At 59.4% G+C, this 16,632-nt stretch overlaps 2 protein-coding genes across 4 annotated transcripts in view; one reads left to right on the top strand and one right to left on the bottom strand.

Annotated features, from left to right (window-relative positions):
* The first annotated feature begins 2,664 nt into the window (after positions 1-2,664).
* CIDEC (cell death inducing DFFA like effector c) lies at positions 2,665-4,532 on the top strand. The gene is made up of 5 exons (XM_057423515.1): positions 2,665-3,102; positions 3,269-3,410; positions 3,527-3,676; positions 3,837-4,021; positions 4,142-4,532. Exons 1-5 carry the CDS (start codon positions 3,053-3,055, stop codon positions 4,320-4,322), a joined length of 708 nt encoding a protein of 235 aa, XP_057279498.1. The 5' UTR covers positions 2,665-3,052; the 3' UTR covers positions 4,323-4,532.
* Positions 4,533-6,011: 1,479 nt separating this feature from the next.
* ZFPM1 (zinc finger protein, FOG family member 1) overlaps positions 6,012-16,632 on the bottom strand; it is a 33,571-nt gene continuing 22,950 nt past the window's right edge. For all 3 annotated transcript variants that reach the window (XM_057423512.1, XM_057423513.1, XM_057423514.1), the window contains 7 exons: positions 13,960-14,093; positions 11,754-11,856; positions 10,335-10,547; positions 9,975-10,199; positions 9,251-9,346; positions 8,960-9,103; positions 6,012-8,819 (listed from right to left, as the gene is read on the bottom strand). In XM_057423512.1, coding sequence (XP_057279495.1) covers positions 6,586-8,819; positions 8,960-9,103; positions 9,251-9,346; positions 9,975-10,199; positions 10,335-10,547; positions 11,754-11,856; positions 13,960-14,093 — 3,149 coding nt within the window. In that variant the 3' untranslated portion in view covers positions 6,012-6,585. The remainder of the gene's footprint in view (positions 8,820-8,959; positions 9,104-9,250; positions 9,347-9,974; positions 10,200-10,334; positions 10,548-11,753; positions 11,857-13,959; positions 14,094-16,632) is intronic.

The following is a 16,632-nucleotide window of genomic DNA, read 5'->3' as shown; positions in this document are numbered from 1 at the left end:
ACACGGGTGCACACACGTGTGCATAGACACATGGGTGCGCACACATGCGCACACACATGAACAGACATGCAGAGGTGCACAGACACATATGCACAGACACGTGCACAGACATGCATGGTTGCACACACGTGTACACAGAGATGTGTATGGATGCACACACATGTACACAGGGAGGGATGCTCAAGCATATGCCCAGACATGCAGGGGTGTGCACACCTGCATGGCACAGGCATGTGTGTGCACAGGGTCAGGTACATGTGTGCACACACATGGACGAATACAGGTACACATGGAGATGGATGTACACATGGAGATGGATGTGCACATGTGCACACATACGTGCTGATGGACACACATGCAGGTGGACACCTGTAGCTAAGCATGTGTGCACCTGCCGTGCAGACATGCATGAACATGGGGACAGGCATGTAAGCGTGGCCAGCTGTAATGCAGGACATACACACACACACACACACGGACATGCCGGAGGTGATGGCTCATGCCTGCAGGGTGCAGACCTGACCTGCTGCTCCTGCAGGACACCCCCTTGTCCAGCCCCCCAAACCCAGTGCTACTCCGTGCTTTGTGCTGCCCTGCATCCTCTGCAGCAGCACCGAGGTCCTGGACACCCCAGATCCCCACAGCAGCCCCCCAGCAGCTCACCTAGGAGCCAGGGCTTCTCTGCCCCCTCCATCCATACAGGCTCCAAGCCCACTTCGGCAACCCCAGCACTGACTCAACAGCCCCATGGGTCCCAGCCTTCCAGCCCAGGGCCAAATTCATATCCCGGAGGTGGTGCTGCTGGGGGCACCAGGAAAGGGCTCACTGGGGACAGCCTGAGGAGCTGAGGGATGCTGGTGTGTCTGGGCATAGAGGATGCTCCCGCAACCTAGCTCAGCATGGGGAAGTTTTAGAGCAGCCCAGGGTCTTGATATGGTTCCCCACAGCCTCCTCCTAGAGAAACGGATGTGTTACAGTCTGGACAAGTGGGGTGTGTGGTGGTGGGGTAACCGGCTGACCAGCAGCACCACAAGGATGGTGGGGAACAGCTCCTTCTCAAACTGGGGACCTGCCGCCAATGGGGTCTCCCCAGGGATTGATATTGGCCCCAATGCTGCTCAATGTCTTTATAAGTGATGTGGATGATGGGATCAAGTGTACCCTGTAAGTTTGCTGATAACACCAAACCGAGTGGGGAAGACACTTGGGAAGGGAGAGCCACCCTGCAGGATGTCCTGGCTTCAAGAGTGGGATAATTGGCAACCTTATGAAGTTCAACAAGGACAAGTGTAAGGTCTTGGACCTGGATAAACAGAATCCAGGAGGGCAGCACAGGCTGGGATCTGGTGGGGGGCAGCTCTGGGGAAAGGGTCCTGGGGGTCCTGGTGGACACAGGCTCCGTAGGAGTGAACAGTGAGCAGCTGTGGCAAAGGAATCCAACAGGATGCTGGAGAACATCAACAAGGGCATCACCGGCAGAGATAAGGAAGTCATTATCCCACTCAGTGCTTGTCAGGCCACACCTGGAATGCTGTGCTCTGATTTGGCCCCTGCTCTACAAAGAAGAGGTAGGTGGGCTGGACAGGGTCTAGAGAAGGATCACAAGGATAATCAAAGGACTGGGAAGCACGGGAGGAAAGGCTGACACAGCTGGGACTGTTCAGCCTGGAGAAAAGAAGGGTCAGGGAAGACTTTATCACCGTGTTCCAGTATTTAAAGGGTGGCTGCAAAGAAGGAGATTCCCTTTTTTACAAGGAGTCATATAGAAAAGACAAGGGGTGATGGGCACAAGTTACTCCTGGGGAGATTCCATTTGAGAACAAGAGGGAAATCTTTTGCAATGGGAACAACTAGCCACTGGAATAATCTCCTTTGGGAAGTGGTGGGCTCCCTGATGTTGGCAACTAAGAGTCAGCTGGACAGGGTGCTGGGACATCAAGTCTAGGTCATGCTTTGCCTAGAAAGGTTGGACCAGATGATCCCTGAGTTCCATTCAACCTGGTATTCTGTGATTCTATGGTTCAGCCTTCTAGTACCTAATGGGGCTACAAGAAACCGGGAGAGGGGCTTTGGACAAGGGGAGTGGCTTTAACCTGCCAGAGGGGAGACTGGGATGAGCTCTTAGGCAGAAGCTCTCCCCTGTGAGGGTGCTGAGGCGCTGGCACAGGGTGCCCAGAGAAGCTGTGGCTGCCCCATCCCTGGCAGTGTTCAAGGCCAGGTTGGACACAGGGGCTTGGAGCAAGCTGCTCCAGTGGAAGGGGTCCCTGCCCGTGGCAGGGGTTGGAGCTGGAGGAGCTTTAAGGTCCCTCTATCACCCAACACAAACCATGCCACGGTGCAGAGCCCACTCCGCGGCTGGCCCCGCCCCCATGGCATCAGGCCAGGAGGTGATTGGCTGAGGCAAGAGGGGTGGGGCCGGGTGGGCGGGGTCTTTAGATGACATATATGGTAGGGTGGGAGGGGATTAATCAGTAGAGAGCTGCTGGAGGTGGGGATGGGGATGGGGATGGGGATGGGGATGGGGATGGGGATGGGGATGGGGATGGGGATGGGGATGGGGATGGGGATGGGGATGCGGATGCGGATGCGGATGCGGATGCGGATGCTCTACAGGACCTTCTCCACTCCCCCTAGTAGGCTCCTAGCTGCAGATATCCCTGGAGAAGCAGGGTTGGGGTTGCTGCCCTGGGTTCCCCTGGCTCCCCAGTGCTTGTTGCCTGCCCCAAGGAGCCGGGGTGAGGGTGCAGCCGGGTGCCTGAGCCTCACCTTTGCTCCAGCACTGACTCAGGGCGCCACGTGCTGCTTTGCGTAAGAGCCGTGCTGGCAAGGAGACTCTGCCCGGGGAGGCTGCCACCAGCCTGGCCCCGGCCAAAGGGCAGGCACAGCCCCTGCGTAAAGCTGGCAGTGACGGGGCACTGGGTCACTGCTGGGCTGGAGCTGAGCACAGGAGGAACCGGTGGGAAAGGGTCTGCTGGAGTGGAGAGAACCCGGAGAGGTCCTGTCTAGGTCTGAATCCTTCTTCCCCGCAGGCTGAACCGTGCTCCTTGTGAAGATGGATTATGCCAAGTCCCTGAGCCTGCGCCTGGCTGCTCCTGTCTCTAAGTAAGTGCTGGGGAGCCAGCATCCTGGTGTAGGGGACATGGGAACCCTCCCTGCTTTGGCACCTCTTGGGTGGATGTGCCCCTCTCCACTGAGTCTTGTGGGGCTGGCACTGCCTGGGGGTGGAGGTGTCTCTCAGGAGACCCCAGTCCCTCCATCCCTATCCCAGATGTGTGTCAGCAAGTGCCTCCATGACCCAGCAACTGCTGTCGAGCCCGGCCTCACGGCCCCGACCCTTCCGTGTCTGCAACTGGGACCGCAGCCTGCGCAAGGGCATCATGGCACAGAGCCTCTCCGAGCTGCTGCACGAGGTGAGCTGCTGGGTGTCAGTCAGTCTGTCTGTCTGCCTGCCTGGGGGCTGTCGGTACACAGAGATGTATGGTGGGCTGGCTGCCCCCAGCCCTGCTCACCCCCAGCATCCTTGCAGGCTCAGGCTGCCCTGCTCACTCCTGATCCCATCTCACTGGTGCTGGATGAGGATGGCACTGCGGTGGAGACGGAATCTTTCTTCCAGACACTGGAGGAGGGCACGGTGCTGATGGCCCTGAGCAAGGGGCAGACCTGGGCTGCCTCCAAGGTAAGTGCATCCCTTGGGGTGGGGGGCAAGAGCCTGGTTTGTCCCTGGGAACAGCACAGAGGTGATTTGTTGCTCAATGGGAGGTACTCAGGATGCTGGATGAGGTGGGACTGGAAGGGTAGGGGTACCACTGCGTAACCCTGGTCCTGCTCGTGCTCAGACCCCTGGATACCAGCTGAGCCTGTCCCACAAGCCCCCTCGGAGGATTGATGTCGCCCGTGTCACCTTCGATCTGTACAAGACCAACCCCCGGGATTTGGGCTGCCTCAATGTCAAAGCCACGCTCTATGGCACCTACAGCATGTCCTACGACCTGCGCTGCTATGGGGCCAAGCGGCTGATGAAGTGAGTGCTGGGGGGGGGGGGGAGCAGGAGATGGCTCTGGGTGTGGGGATGCTGCAGTGGGGGACCAGCCTGCCCTATGGGTTGCAAGGAGGGATGCTCACCCCTTTCCTCCCTTCGCAGAGAAGCCCTGCGCTGGACGCTCTTCACCATGCAGGCCACTGGCCACGTCCTGCTCGGCACCTCCTGCTACATGCAGCAGCTCCTGGATGCCACGGAGGAGCCCAAGGAGGCAGAGAGCAGCCCAGCGCTGCAGCCCCCCCTCAGCCTCCCCCCCTTGCCCCGCAGGAAGACCCTGCAGTGAGCATTGGGTGCCCTGTCCCCCTCCTTTACCACTTACCCTAATGCCGGGGGGGGGTCCCAGCACCCTGCTAGGTCAATGCCTGGGGATAGAGGCTGCCATGGTGCTTGCCATAGCCTGTCCTTGCACTCCGTTGGCTGACTGGGGCCAGCGTGTCTCTATTGTCTGCTGCTCTGTAAATATATTTATTTAAGTAAAGCTTTGCTCATTTCAGCTGTCTCTCGTCTCATCTTTGCTTGTGGGGGTGTCGCAGCCATTTGCCCTACTTGGCACTGTAGGGCTGTGCTGGGTGGTGGTGCAAGAGCATGCAAGGAGGGGACCTGTCGCAAGTGCTTCCCAAGGGAGCTGCTGCCTTCGTTCTCCTCCTCCTCCCTGTCACCCCAGCACCCTGTTGGCACATAGGGTCTGGTCCTAACCTCTGTCACTGCATTCAAGCCATGAGGTGCAAACCCCCAAACCCACGTGCCTGCTGGCACAATCCCTGTTCTTGCTCCATTGAAAAGGATGAAAGATGCCAGTGGTCGTGCTTGGTGCTACTGGCACCCAGAGCGCAGAGGGATGTGTTCCTCTTGCGCTGGGACGGAGGTTTTAGTCCCTGGTCTCCTTGAGAGCCCTGTGCCCCAGCCTTGCACAACCCCCGTGGGATGCTGCAGCCTTGGCCTTAGCTCTTGGAAACTGCAAACACCCTGTAGCTCCAGGGATACCAGAACGGAAAACAGCCTGGGGGGCCACTGGGTTATAGTGAGCTGGAAGCTGAAGGGTGTCCCTGAGGGGGAGCCAAGGCTGGGTCTCTCGAGGGTGGGCTGGAGGGGAATGACCTGCTTCCTGTACTGGGAAGCACTTGGGAAGGCCAGAAAAGCCATCCTTTGGGCTTGCTTATGTGCATCCCTCCATGATGCACTGCAGGGGATGTAGGAGCTGAGCCATGCTTACCCGGGTACCCCACTGCAGGGGTATGGGGCTCCAGCACAGGAACTGCTGATGGGGCAGGGACCTGAACCAGGTTCAGAGCAGCTTCATTAGCTGATAATTAACGACCCATCAGCTGGAGCCCAGCCAGGGGCTGGTGGCTGCATCTCCCTGTGGCACAGAGGAGTGACACCCAGGGTGAAGCAGTGCTACCAGCAGTGGCAGGGGTGACATGGGGACACCGTGCTCTGCCCCTTCTCTGCAGGCTGTACCATGGCTATACAAAGAGTCATAGAATGGTTAGGGATGGAAAGGACCTTAAGCTCGTTCAGTTGCAACTCCTTGCTATGGGCAGGGATGCCTTCCACTAGAGCAGGCTGCTCCAAGCCCTTTGGAAGCACAGCTTCCCTGGGCAGCTGGTGACAGTGCCTCAGCACCCTCACAGTAAAGGACTTCTGCCTTATATCCAACCTGAACTCCCCGTTTCAGTTTGAACCCATCACCCCTTGCCCTATTGCAACAGCCCCTGATGAAGAGTCCCCCTCCAGAATCCCTATAGCCCCCTTCAGACACTGGAAGCTGCTCTGAGGTCTCCATGCAGCCTTCTCTTCTCCAGGCTGAACAGCCCCAGTGTTCTCAGCCTGGCTCCATACAGGAGGTGCTCCAGCCCCTGATCATCCTCATGGCCACCTCAATGTCCTCCTTACGCACCCAGTGTCCTGACCCCAGGGGTGACAGTGCCCACACCACCCACCAACACTCACGTGCAGCCACCAGCCCAGCTTCGTAAGACATATTTATTTCTATACACACTTATACACACGGATATTCCCAGTATAGCTTCATCTTGCCTCTAGTGCTGTCTCATTGCAGGGTCTGGTTTGTGGTGGGGGCACCCACACACTTCTTAGTGTGCCCTGGGTCAACCCCAGCCACGCTTTATCCCCTTTCCCACCCCTGTAGTGTCTATTTGGGGGCAGAGCCCCCTGGCTAGGACAAGGCCATGCACCTTAAGCTTGAGTTTCCCTGCAACATCAACCTAGGCTGCAGCAGGGACACAGATATGGGCACCGCATGCACCATGTGCTGGAGGGGGGGACCGGACCCCTGCCAGCACCACACTCTCTCCATGGGGTCCTTGACCCAGGACACGCAGGATCCCCAACCTGGGGTGACATGTAGGGATACAGGAGGGACCTCTGGATGCTGAAGCATCCTCAGCAGAGCCTCCCCGGGGTCCTGATCACCCTGAGCCCTGCAAGAGTGAGGTGCTGGGCATCGGCTCCTGGTCCCCCAACCCCTGCAGCCCCCCTGAATGTTGATGATGGTAAATGAGGGGAGGGGGGGGAGGAGGGCTTTACTTGATGTGCTCAGCGGCGTGAGAGGAGCAGTAATACTTCTTATGGGCAATGAAGGTGGAGAGGCTGCTGAACCTGATATTGCAGAGGCGACAGTACCTGTGGTTGCTGTTGGACACGGACGCAGCCTTGGCCAGGGGGGTCTGCACTGCCCTGTCCGTGTAAGTAGGGGGTGTAGGATGCTTGTGGGGGGCTTCCCGCAGCCCCTCGGGGGCTCCGGGGGAAATGGGGGGCCGGGGCAAGGAGGGGGGCCGGGGGCTGACGCTGCCATCCTGACTGTCCCTCCCGTTGGAGCTGTCCCTGTGGAGAGGGGGGGCAGGAGGATGTGGGGGGGACACCGCGGGCAGCGGGGTCTCTGGTGTCCTGCCGGCACCGGGGACCCGCTGCCTGGCCATCACCGGCTTGGCCACATAGAGCCCATGGACAACACGGAAGTGCTCAAGGAGATCGCCCTTAATGGTCCCATTGATGGGACAGTAGGGACAAGGAGAGAGGGGTCCCTTCGTCCCCAGGACTGAGAGGAGACTCTTGGGGTAACGCAGTGGTGAGTCTGCCCTGGGGTAGGGGATGCCGGGACTCCCCGCTGGAGCTGCCCTCACCCGCATCCCTTCGGGGTCCCCCTCACCAGGGCTGCCGGGGCTGTGCTGACCCTTGATGGGGACAGGCATGGCCCCCTTCATCTTCTGGAGGTGCTCGAGAGTGTGGGGCTGCAGTGGGGTGGCCGGACACCGGTACTTCTTGTGCGCCAGGTAGCTGTCAAGGCTGTTAAAGCTGATGCGGCACGCGGTGCACTCATGGTAGTCAGCCAAAGGCATCAGCGCTGCCGGCGCTGGTTCGCTCTGCCACCGCGGCTTCTTGCTCAGGTCAATGGGACCATCAGCATCCGGGCTGGAGCGGGGCGATGGGGCAGCCCCCACTGGCTCTAGGACCGGTGGTGGTAGGTCAGGGGCTGGGGAGGGCTCAGTGGGGCGATGAGTGGCTCCATGGATCTCATAGAGCTTGCGGCGCTTGCGGGTGCGCAGGGGCTGGGGAGGAAGGGGCACTTTGGGGGCCGCGGGGCGGCGCATGGGGGGGTCGTGGCGCGAGGCGCAGTAGAAGCGCTTGTGCACCACGTAGGTCTCGTGGCGGCTGAAGTGGATGTTGCACGCCTCGCACAGCGTCTTGTTGGGGTCCTCGTCCCCCTCATCCCCTGCCGAGCTGCTGGGGCTCTGGCTGTCCTCGCTGCACCGCCCCAACCCGCCCTCCGCCTCGGGGGTCCCCGCTTTAACACCCCCCTCTTCTACCTTCACCTCTGGCACTATGGCTGGTGGCGTGGCATTCCGGCTGGCATCCCCATTCCCTCCTGGTGTCCCCTGCCCGTCGCCCAGCGGTAAGGACAGCAGCATCCCAAGGGTAGGAGGGCCCTTGGGTACTCCGGGGGGCACTTTGAGCTTGTGTGCCCCAGCGGCGCTGTCCTCGGTGAGGTGCCGGCTGGAGCAGTAGAGGCGTTTGTGCACGTAGTAGTTGTTGATGTTGTTGAAGGTGATGTCGCACTCGAAGCACGTGGCGCCCTTGGGTGCCGGCGTGCTGCTGTACACGGCGGGTTGCACCACGCCGCCGCCATGGCCCTGCTTCAGGCGGTTGTGCACCAGCTCTGACATCTTCGCCAGGATCTCGGATGCCTGCGGCACCACCGCGGCTTCGTGGCTGAACACGTACTGGGGCACAAAGATGGTGCCGCCGGCCGTGCCCGTCCCCGTCCCCGGCTCGCTGGGCACCGGGCTGGAGCCCGGCGTGGGGCTCACGAGCTCTGACTTGACCTTTGCCGAGGGCAGGCTGTGCGGGGACGAGGTCTGGGAGGCAGCACTGGGGCTGCTGCTGACCCCTTCCCCGGGACCGCTGCTTTTGGGCACCTCCGCCTCACTCACCGGGCTGCAGGCAGGCTCCACCTTGATGCGGATGGCCTCACCGGAGGATGATGATGATGATGATGATGAAGATGATGATGATGATGATGACGACAACGATGATGGCCCTTCCCCGTTCTGTGGCTGCACTGCTGGTGAGAGCTTGCCAGCAGCGGCGTTAGGGGATGAAGTGGGTGGTGCCATGGGGGGCACGGCATCGGGGCCGGGCGGTGGGGCAGGCAGGGGGCTGTGCAGCACCATGTGCTGTGTCAGCGCTGGCAGCCCCTCGGGCAGGAGCGCTGGCAGGCTGCACTTCCGCAGGGATGCGTTGTTGGTCTGGCTCAGCCCTGCAGAGGGGAGAGAGGCACGGGTGCTACCCAGCATCCTGGCACAGGGATGCTCACCCCATCCCCAGCCTCCCTCCTTGCGGCCGCAGCCCTTGATGGTGATGCTGGGCTCTGTGTGTGTGTGTCCCTGTGGTACCCACCATGGGGTTTGGTGGCAGCCAGGGCTGTCCCCGGTGAGTACAGCTCCCCCTTGGAGCTTGGCTGGCAGATCATGTGGTTGGTGACCAAGTGGCTGTAGAGGATGTCCCTCGTGGTGGAGATGAAGCCGCAGCTATGGCAGACCCCTGCAGGGAACACAGCGCTGGGCTGAGCAGGCAGGACGGCACTCAGCAGGGCGAGCAGAGACCCGTGGGGAACGCATCCCTGTCCCCATGCTGTGCTATGGGGCCAGGGGTGTCCCCACGGGAGGATGCCGTGCGGCGCTCACTCACCGTTCAGGCCGTCAGTGTGCACTTTGAGGTGACGCTCGCAGTTGGCTTTCGTGGTGAAGGCGGACAGGCAGATCAGGCACACGAACGGCCGCTCTCCTGCGGGATGGACAGGCAGACACCTCAGTGCCGAGGGAAAGGGGATGGGGACTGCGGGGACACCCCGCAAGGCCAGCCAGGAGGGCACGGCTGCGGGAAGCAGGATGCTCCTTCCACCTTCACAAGGCTGACATGGGGGAAGACCTACAAGTGAGCTGCCCCAAACCGTAACCCAACTGGGGAAGAACCTCATCTAACCACAGCTGCCTGGCAGGAGGCTGTCGTGAGGTGGGACTGGTCTCTTCTCCCAACTAACAAGTGATAGGACAAGAGAAAATGGCGTCAAGCTGCACCAGGGCAGGTTTAGATGGGGATGAAATGATTTAAATGGAGATGAACAGTTCCTTCCCCAGTATTCCAGCCATTGGAACAGGCTGCCCCGGGCAGGGCTGCAGTCACCGTCCCTGCAAGTGTTCACACACCGTGGAGACGAGGCCCTCAGTGCCATGGGCTAGCTGCAGTCCTGGGATAAAGACTGGACTTGATCTGTCCAACCCAGCTGATTCTATGACTCTATCACTGGTCACCACGCTGCAGCCCCACATCCTCCCTGCCCCTCCACACCAGCTCTGGGGGTCGCTGTGTGTGGTTTGATGCCCCAGGCTGCAGCAGCCACACCATGTCATACCACTGTGGCTCCGCATGTGTATCTCCAAGGAGCTGGCGCTGGGACAGCTCTTCTTGCACTGCGGGAAGGGGCAGATGCGCTCATTGGGGTAGGTCTCCTTGGTCTTCTCCTCCAGGGCGGGCGAGCCGGCGCTCTGCCGGCTGGCACAGTAGTACATCAGGTGTGCTTGCAGGTTGCGCTCGCTCCGGTACCAGATCCCACAGTCCTTGCATGGGAAAACATCCTCTGTGGAGGGAAAAGAGACAAGGAGGGCACATACATCACTTCAATGGCATGCTGGGGATGCCTGGCACAACGGTGGCACCCCACGGGGCTGCACCATGTCCCCGTTCCCAGTGCTGCGCATCCCTGAGGACTCACTGTTGACCATGGCCGTGGCCAGGATGGTGGCCATGCCTGCCTGCTGCGGCAGCAGCTGGATGTCGGAGTGCAGTGCAGCCGGGTATGGTGAGTCGCCGGGCTCCACAGTCACTGCATGGTGGTTGGGGATGGCCAGCGGCTCCGCCAACACGAAGGCACACAAGACCTCGTCCTCCTGCAGGGCTCGTGTCGTCCGGCACCACAGGGCTTCATCTTGGGGGGGACACGGAGGGATGGGGGACAATGGGGTGATGGTCAGCATGGCATCCCCATCCTGTTGCTGCCTGCATGGACCTGGGCTCGCCTGTCCCCTCTGTCCCTGGTGCTTCCTCCAGGTCTGCCTGGAGATGGCGGTGTCTGCCCGTGCCCGAGTGCTGCTCCCGCTGGTGCTTGCACCCATGCACCTATACATGAGCCTATACACACACCCATACATGCACCTACACATGCACCCATACATGCACCTATACATACACCCATACATGCACATATACGTATGCCTATACATACACCCATACATGCACATATACATGTGCCTATACATACACCCATACATGCACATATACATGCACCTATACACGCACCTGTACATGCACCTATACATGCATCCATACATGCACCCATACATGCAGTAATGCCCAAACCGAGTCTTACACCACTGCATGCAGTAGTGCTTACACTGAGTCTTTCACCTATATGATGCATGCACTGAGTCATAGAACCGTATCACAGTTTGGGTTAGAAGGGACCTTCAAAGCTTATGTAGTTCTAACCTACAATGAGCAGGGACATCTTCATCTAGACCAGGTTGCCCAACAACACATCCAACCCAGCCTTGGCTGTCTGCAGGGATGGAGCATCCACCACCTCTTTGGACAAGCTGTGGCAGTGTTTTGCCACCTTCATTGTAATAATTTCTTCCTTATATCCAGCCTGAATCTCTCTCCTCTAGTTTAAAACCATCACCCCTCATCCTGTCACAACAGACCCCGCTATAAAGTCTCATCCCATCTTTCATATGAGATAAGCCTCTTTTAGGAACTGAAAGACCTCAATAAAGCCTCCCTGAAGTCTTCTCCAGGATGAACAACCCCAACTTTCTCAGCCTTTCCTCATGGGAGAGGTGCTCCATCCCTTGGATCACTTTTGTGCCCATCTCTGGACCCTCTCCAAAGGGTCCTGCCCCAGCAGCATGCAGTAATGCTTGCACAAGCCACTGGGACCATCCTCATATCCCAACCAGGAAGGGCTGTGATAGGGAGCAAGCCCCAGTGATGCTCAGTGATGGGTCACGGAGGATGTGGAGGAGCAGATGGAGGGGGACAAGGACCCCTTCCATCACCCAAGCACTGAGATGACCATGCCTGTCCCCCCCATTAACCCTCCCTGGGTGCAGGGACACACAGCACCGGTACCAACCCTTCCTGTAGATGACGGTGTTGGCATCGGGCTCTCCGGGCACGAGGGGCAGGCGGGACAGCCAGCAGCTCTCATCCTCCAGCACCAGCGTCACGGGAGGGCTCTGTTGAGAGCAGAGAGAGTGGGGTGAGCATCGCCCCCCAAAACAGGCTGAGATTGAGTTGGGCTGGGGGGGTCATGGTGCTCTCCCCCATCCCGCACCCTGCTCTGCCTCCCGCATCTCTAATGAATATTAATGACCAGAAAGAACGGGGGGGGGGGGTGTTAGAATTAATCTGCCTGATCCTCTGATGGCTGCTGCCGTAACGATATGAAATCTAATTATTCATCCCAATATTTCTAAGCCCTCCGACTCAGCCTGACGGTGGCAGCCAGTTGTGGCCTTATCGCCGGCAGGAGCGCGGTGCTGGGAGCCTGATAACCCCTGCGCACACGCGTGTGCAAGGCGCTCGCACACGCGTGTGAACTGCAGGAACCCGCCTGGGTGGGAAATGGGGCTGGGGGCTTGGGCACCTCCCTGCGTGGGGCACGGGGATGGGTGCTGGTGGTGGGACACATGGGCTGAGCACCCTCCGGCACTGCGGTGGCCCCTCTATGTGGGAGATGAGGATGGATCCCTGTGGAGCTCTTGCTCTACAACGGTGGGAACTATGGGTACCCCCAATGGAGGGAGGCACCTGCAGCACCCCAGGGTGCTCCCAGCACCCCAAAGGCGCTCCCAGCACCCCAGGGTGCCTGGCCCAGCTCCCTTTGGCGGCCCCAGCCTCTGCGTCAAGCCCTTCCTTGTTCTCCCTGGAACAAAGAGGTCAGTGTCTCCTCTCTGCACCGGCACGATAACCATCGGAAACCCTATCTGCTCCGCATCCGCTGGGAGGGCGTTATCGGAACAGCCCCGTGCCCTCACTGTCCCCCTCTGTGGGCATCACCCTAGGGCTGGGTGCCCTGGTGGGGGGGTCAGCAGAGCAGGGATGGAGTGGGGGGACAGCCAGCACGTGGAGCTCCGGGGTCCCTTGGCATTCTCATGTGCACCTGATGGAGCAAGGATGTGTTGGGGGAGCCTCGTGGGACTGGCTGGGGAAGCAGGAAGCCTTCTTCCTCCTCCTCCTCCATCAGTGCACCAATGGGCACCCATGATGCTTCATGCCACAGAGACATTAAAGCCACCCATTGTTCCCACTTCCCACTCGGATGAGCTAACTTCCCACATGGGGACGAAGAGCAGAGCTTGGGCAGGAGCTGGGGGAGACCCCCTTGCATGCCCTCTCCTGCCGTCAGCAACAAAGACGAAGGAACCTGGGGGCGACAGCCTGTATCAGGGATGGGGCTGCGATTCCTTCCTCGCTTTCCCGAGCAAGAGATAGGGAGGGAGGCGAGTGGCGGAGGAGAGCAGGGCTGGGAATCATCAGCCAGGCTCGATAAGGGAGCTGCTGAAATGGGAGCAAAAATATTTAGACAATAAATGAAGTATCAGAAAAAAGCTGCGCATATCTTCAAGAAATCAATCATCCTGTACCGGGTGTCTGGACACACGGCGCCAACCAGGAGATAGGGAGCCAAACTGGGCAGATAAGGGTTAATCAAGGATTTAATTCAGCAAAGATAAACGGGCCTGGGCTAAAAAAAAAAGGGAAGGGAAGAAAAAAAAAAAAAGGGTGAAAGGAGGAGGTGGGGATGGAGACTGGGAGGGATTCTCCAGCCTTGAAGATCCTGGGATGGAGCTGTCTGCGTGTGGCACGGGGGGATACAGGGGCAAGGATGTGGCTGGGATGTGAGGACCCAGTGCTTCCAACACACCCATGTGCAGACTCAAGTCCCTGTCATGCTCCTGCCACCACCAGCCACCTATGTCCTCCACTGCCTCCTCTCCTGTGCTGTAGAGTCCTGGTGCTTTCCTGGCACAACCAGAGTCCCTCAGGAGCAGATTTCGGGTGGGAAACCCCGATGCCATCCCTTCTTCAAGGATACAGGTACCACCACACAGCCTGCTTGTGCAGGAGGGGACCAGAGGGGACAGCCAGCATCCCATCTCCCTGCCTGCTTTGATGCTCTGATCTCGGGACGATGGGCAGTGTACGGCACGGAAACCTTCCGGACACCCAAATCTGGAGATCCCCAGGAGCTTGATCCCTTTTAAACCAACCCCTCTTCTAAACCCCTCCTTTCCTCAGGCCCTTCCTCACCACCATTCCACGGCAGTGCTCCTTACCGTGTCACTGTGCCTGGGTGATGACAGCTCGCTGTGGATGCTGCCCTGGAAGGGTCCCCAGGAGAAGCCCTCGGGGAGGCTCCTGCGGGTTCGCACCTGCCTCTCCCCATCCTGCACAACCTGGTCCAGCTCATCTGTGGGGAGACAGGCACAGCATCACCGCGATGCCCCCCAGCCAGACCCACGGCCCATGGCAGCTCCATAGGGATGTGGGCGCCCATCTGGAGCCTGGAGCTGCTGGTGGGTGCCCCTGGTGTCCCTAATGGGTGGGAGGCATCCAGCTGCTCACCGGGGGGTCCGGGCACAGCACAGTGGTGGAGCGGAAGAAGTATTTCCCATCCCAGCACCCAAAGTTGAAGCAGCTTCAGGGCTTAATGGCTTTGATTATCTGATAAGCCTCTGGTTTAATGGGTTAGATAACATGTTAATACGCTATGAAGGCTGCTCTAAAATGTTTTAACTGTGCCTTTGTCTTTTGGAGCGCAGATAAGATGGCAGGTAACCAATACGCAGATGGATGTGTGCTGGCTGCCCCTCGCTGTACAGCACAAGGAGCTGGATGCTGCACCCCAAAACCCGTGATGCTCCCTAAGGACAGTGAGCCGAACACCAGGCCACCAGTGAGGCCCTGGGCACCCATCTGCAGCCAGGCAGGCTCCTACCACCCCAGGGTGCTCTGGGGCAGAAGTGGGGCTCCCCCCATGACCATAGCAGGGAGAAGAGCCCCCTAAAGCCCCATGCCCCGTCTCTGAGGGCACTGAAGTAGATGCAGCCAGGGCTCGGGTCCTGTGGGCTGGTCTGAAGGCAAAATTGCTTTCAGAGCTGGGAGCACAGGGAGGATAAAGCGATCCCATGGCTGCGGAGATTGAAATCTGATGTGTTTATTAGCCCAGCTGACATCTGGATCCTGTCAGCAATAGGGTGAGTTAAGGTGAGTGTCTGGGTGGTGAGCATGGGTTGGCGGTACCTGAGATCACCTGCATCCCAGCGTCACCCATAGGTGAGCTCTGCTCACCAAGGATGCCTTGTGCCACCAGGGATGTGTTTCCAGTTGTGTCCCAGGGGATCAACTGGTGCCCCTTGGCAAAACCTGCTCCCCACTGGTGGGTGGGATGGAGGAAAGGCTGCAAAGGTCTTAGAGATCCCCAAGGATCATCCCTGAGCCACCCTCCATCCCCATGCCACAGCCTCCAACACATGCTGGTGAATGAGATGTGCTCTGCCTGCAGCAGCAGTGCCCTGCTGGGGTACAGGCAGGGCTCCTGCCTCCCCTTCCCACAGCACCTCCTGCCCTCAGTGCCTTCAGCTTGGAAGCCCTTGGTGCTGGTTTGGAGCTGGATGCTCCGTAGGGATCCCTGCTCTCTTCAGTCAGGATTTCATCCCCATCAAAGCGGTTTGGGAGTGAGCACAGTGCTGGCTCTGCCCGTCCTGCATCCCTGCTGTCCCCCTGCCCCATTTTCCTGGCATCCCCCTGCCCAGCACCCCCGGCTCCATCGCAGGATAAGACAAGGAGGAGGGCTGAGACCTTCAAGGAGCCAATGGGATTTATTCCCTGGCACAAACCAATGCCAAGAGGCAGCAGCAGCCCTTCATGTGAAAGACCGGGGTGAGGGGGGCAGGCAGGAAGCAGAGCCACCGAGCAGGATGTGGTCATCACCGAGGCCTCAGGGCTGAGCAGGGCAGTCAGTGCTCAGCTCAGTGCTCATTGCTCCACGATTCCAACACCTTACTCCTGATGTGCCACTGGGCTGCCAGGCTCCCTTTAGCCCCTCCATCACATTCCCAGCATCCCTTATCACCAGAGCCGGGAAGAAAAGCCCCACATTCCTAATGGTGGTGTCTCCCCTCTGTACAGCCTGGCTGCTTTTGGGGAGCAGAGCCCAACCGCCACTTCCCCCCCCCCCCCCCCCCGTGCCCCCCCTTTTGCCCCTCCTTCCCCCCGTCTCACTGGTAATCAGCAGCGTTTGGGTCAGGAGACCATGTCTCCAAGATAAGAGCGTTCGCCTGACACTTCCCATGTCAGAGCACTTCATCTTCTGTGTATCAATCCCCAGCAGAGAAAACACGCAGGCGCTGATAAAGACAAAACCGTTCCAGACAGGGGGACAAAAATAGTGCCGCCGGAGCTGGCCCCGCTCCCCACCAGCGCCCGGTGGCCATGGCACTGGCCACTGGCCCAATGCACCACTGTCACCCCGAAAACGTGATGTGGTGAACCCCATCCAGCGGGTCTCCATCTGGATGGGTGTCCCTGTGCCCAGACAGGGATGCTGCCACAGCCCCTGAAGCACCGGCTGCACCCACATCGATAGAGCAAGGAAAAAGAGGAGGAAAAAGGGGATTTTCCAAAGTAAGCACGTGGTATTGCCTTAGTTCTCCATTGGAAAGGGGAAACGATGCCAAGCCAGGATGGCACAGCCCGGCACATTGTCCACACTTGGTAACAAAGCCCAAAGCAAGCGATCCACGTCCCCACGTTCCAACAGCACCGGGTTCAGCTGCGTCCCCCTGCCTGCAGCCTTGCCGAGTTGGGAATTGCTGGTGCCAGCCCATGGGGTGCCCGGCAAGGAGCAAAGTCCACAGGAGCAGGCCCGGCTCCGGTGCTGCCTCCCTGCGGGATCCCCCCGGCAGGTGAACACCGCCCCGGGTATCTCCTCTGGCCATCAGTCCCAG

The sequence above is a fragment of the Pezoporus wallicus genome, unplaced genomic scaffold, assembly GCF_028554395.1.
Source record: "Pezoporus wallicus isolate ANWC-B61680 ecotype Strahan unplaced genomic scaffold, APGP_CSIRO_Pwel_v1 contig_10160, whole genome shotgun sequence".
In the NCBI taxonomy this organism is placed as follows: Eukaryota; Metazoa; Chordata; class Aves; order Psittaciformes; family Psittacidae; genus Pezoporus; species Pezoporus wallicus.
Note: the sequence above shows the minus strand (reverse complement) of the source record. Positions and strands in the feature narration are given on the sequence as shown.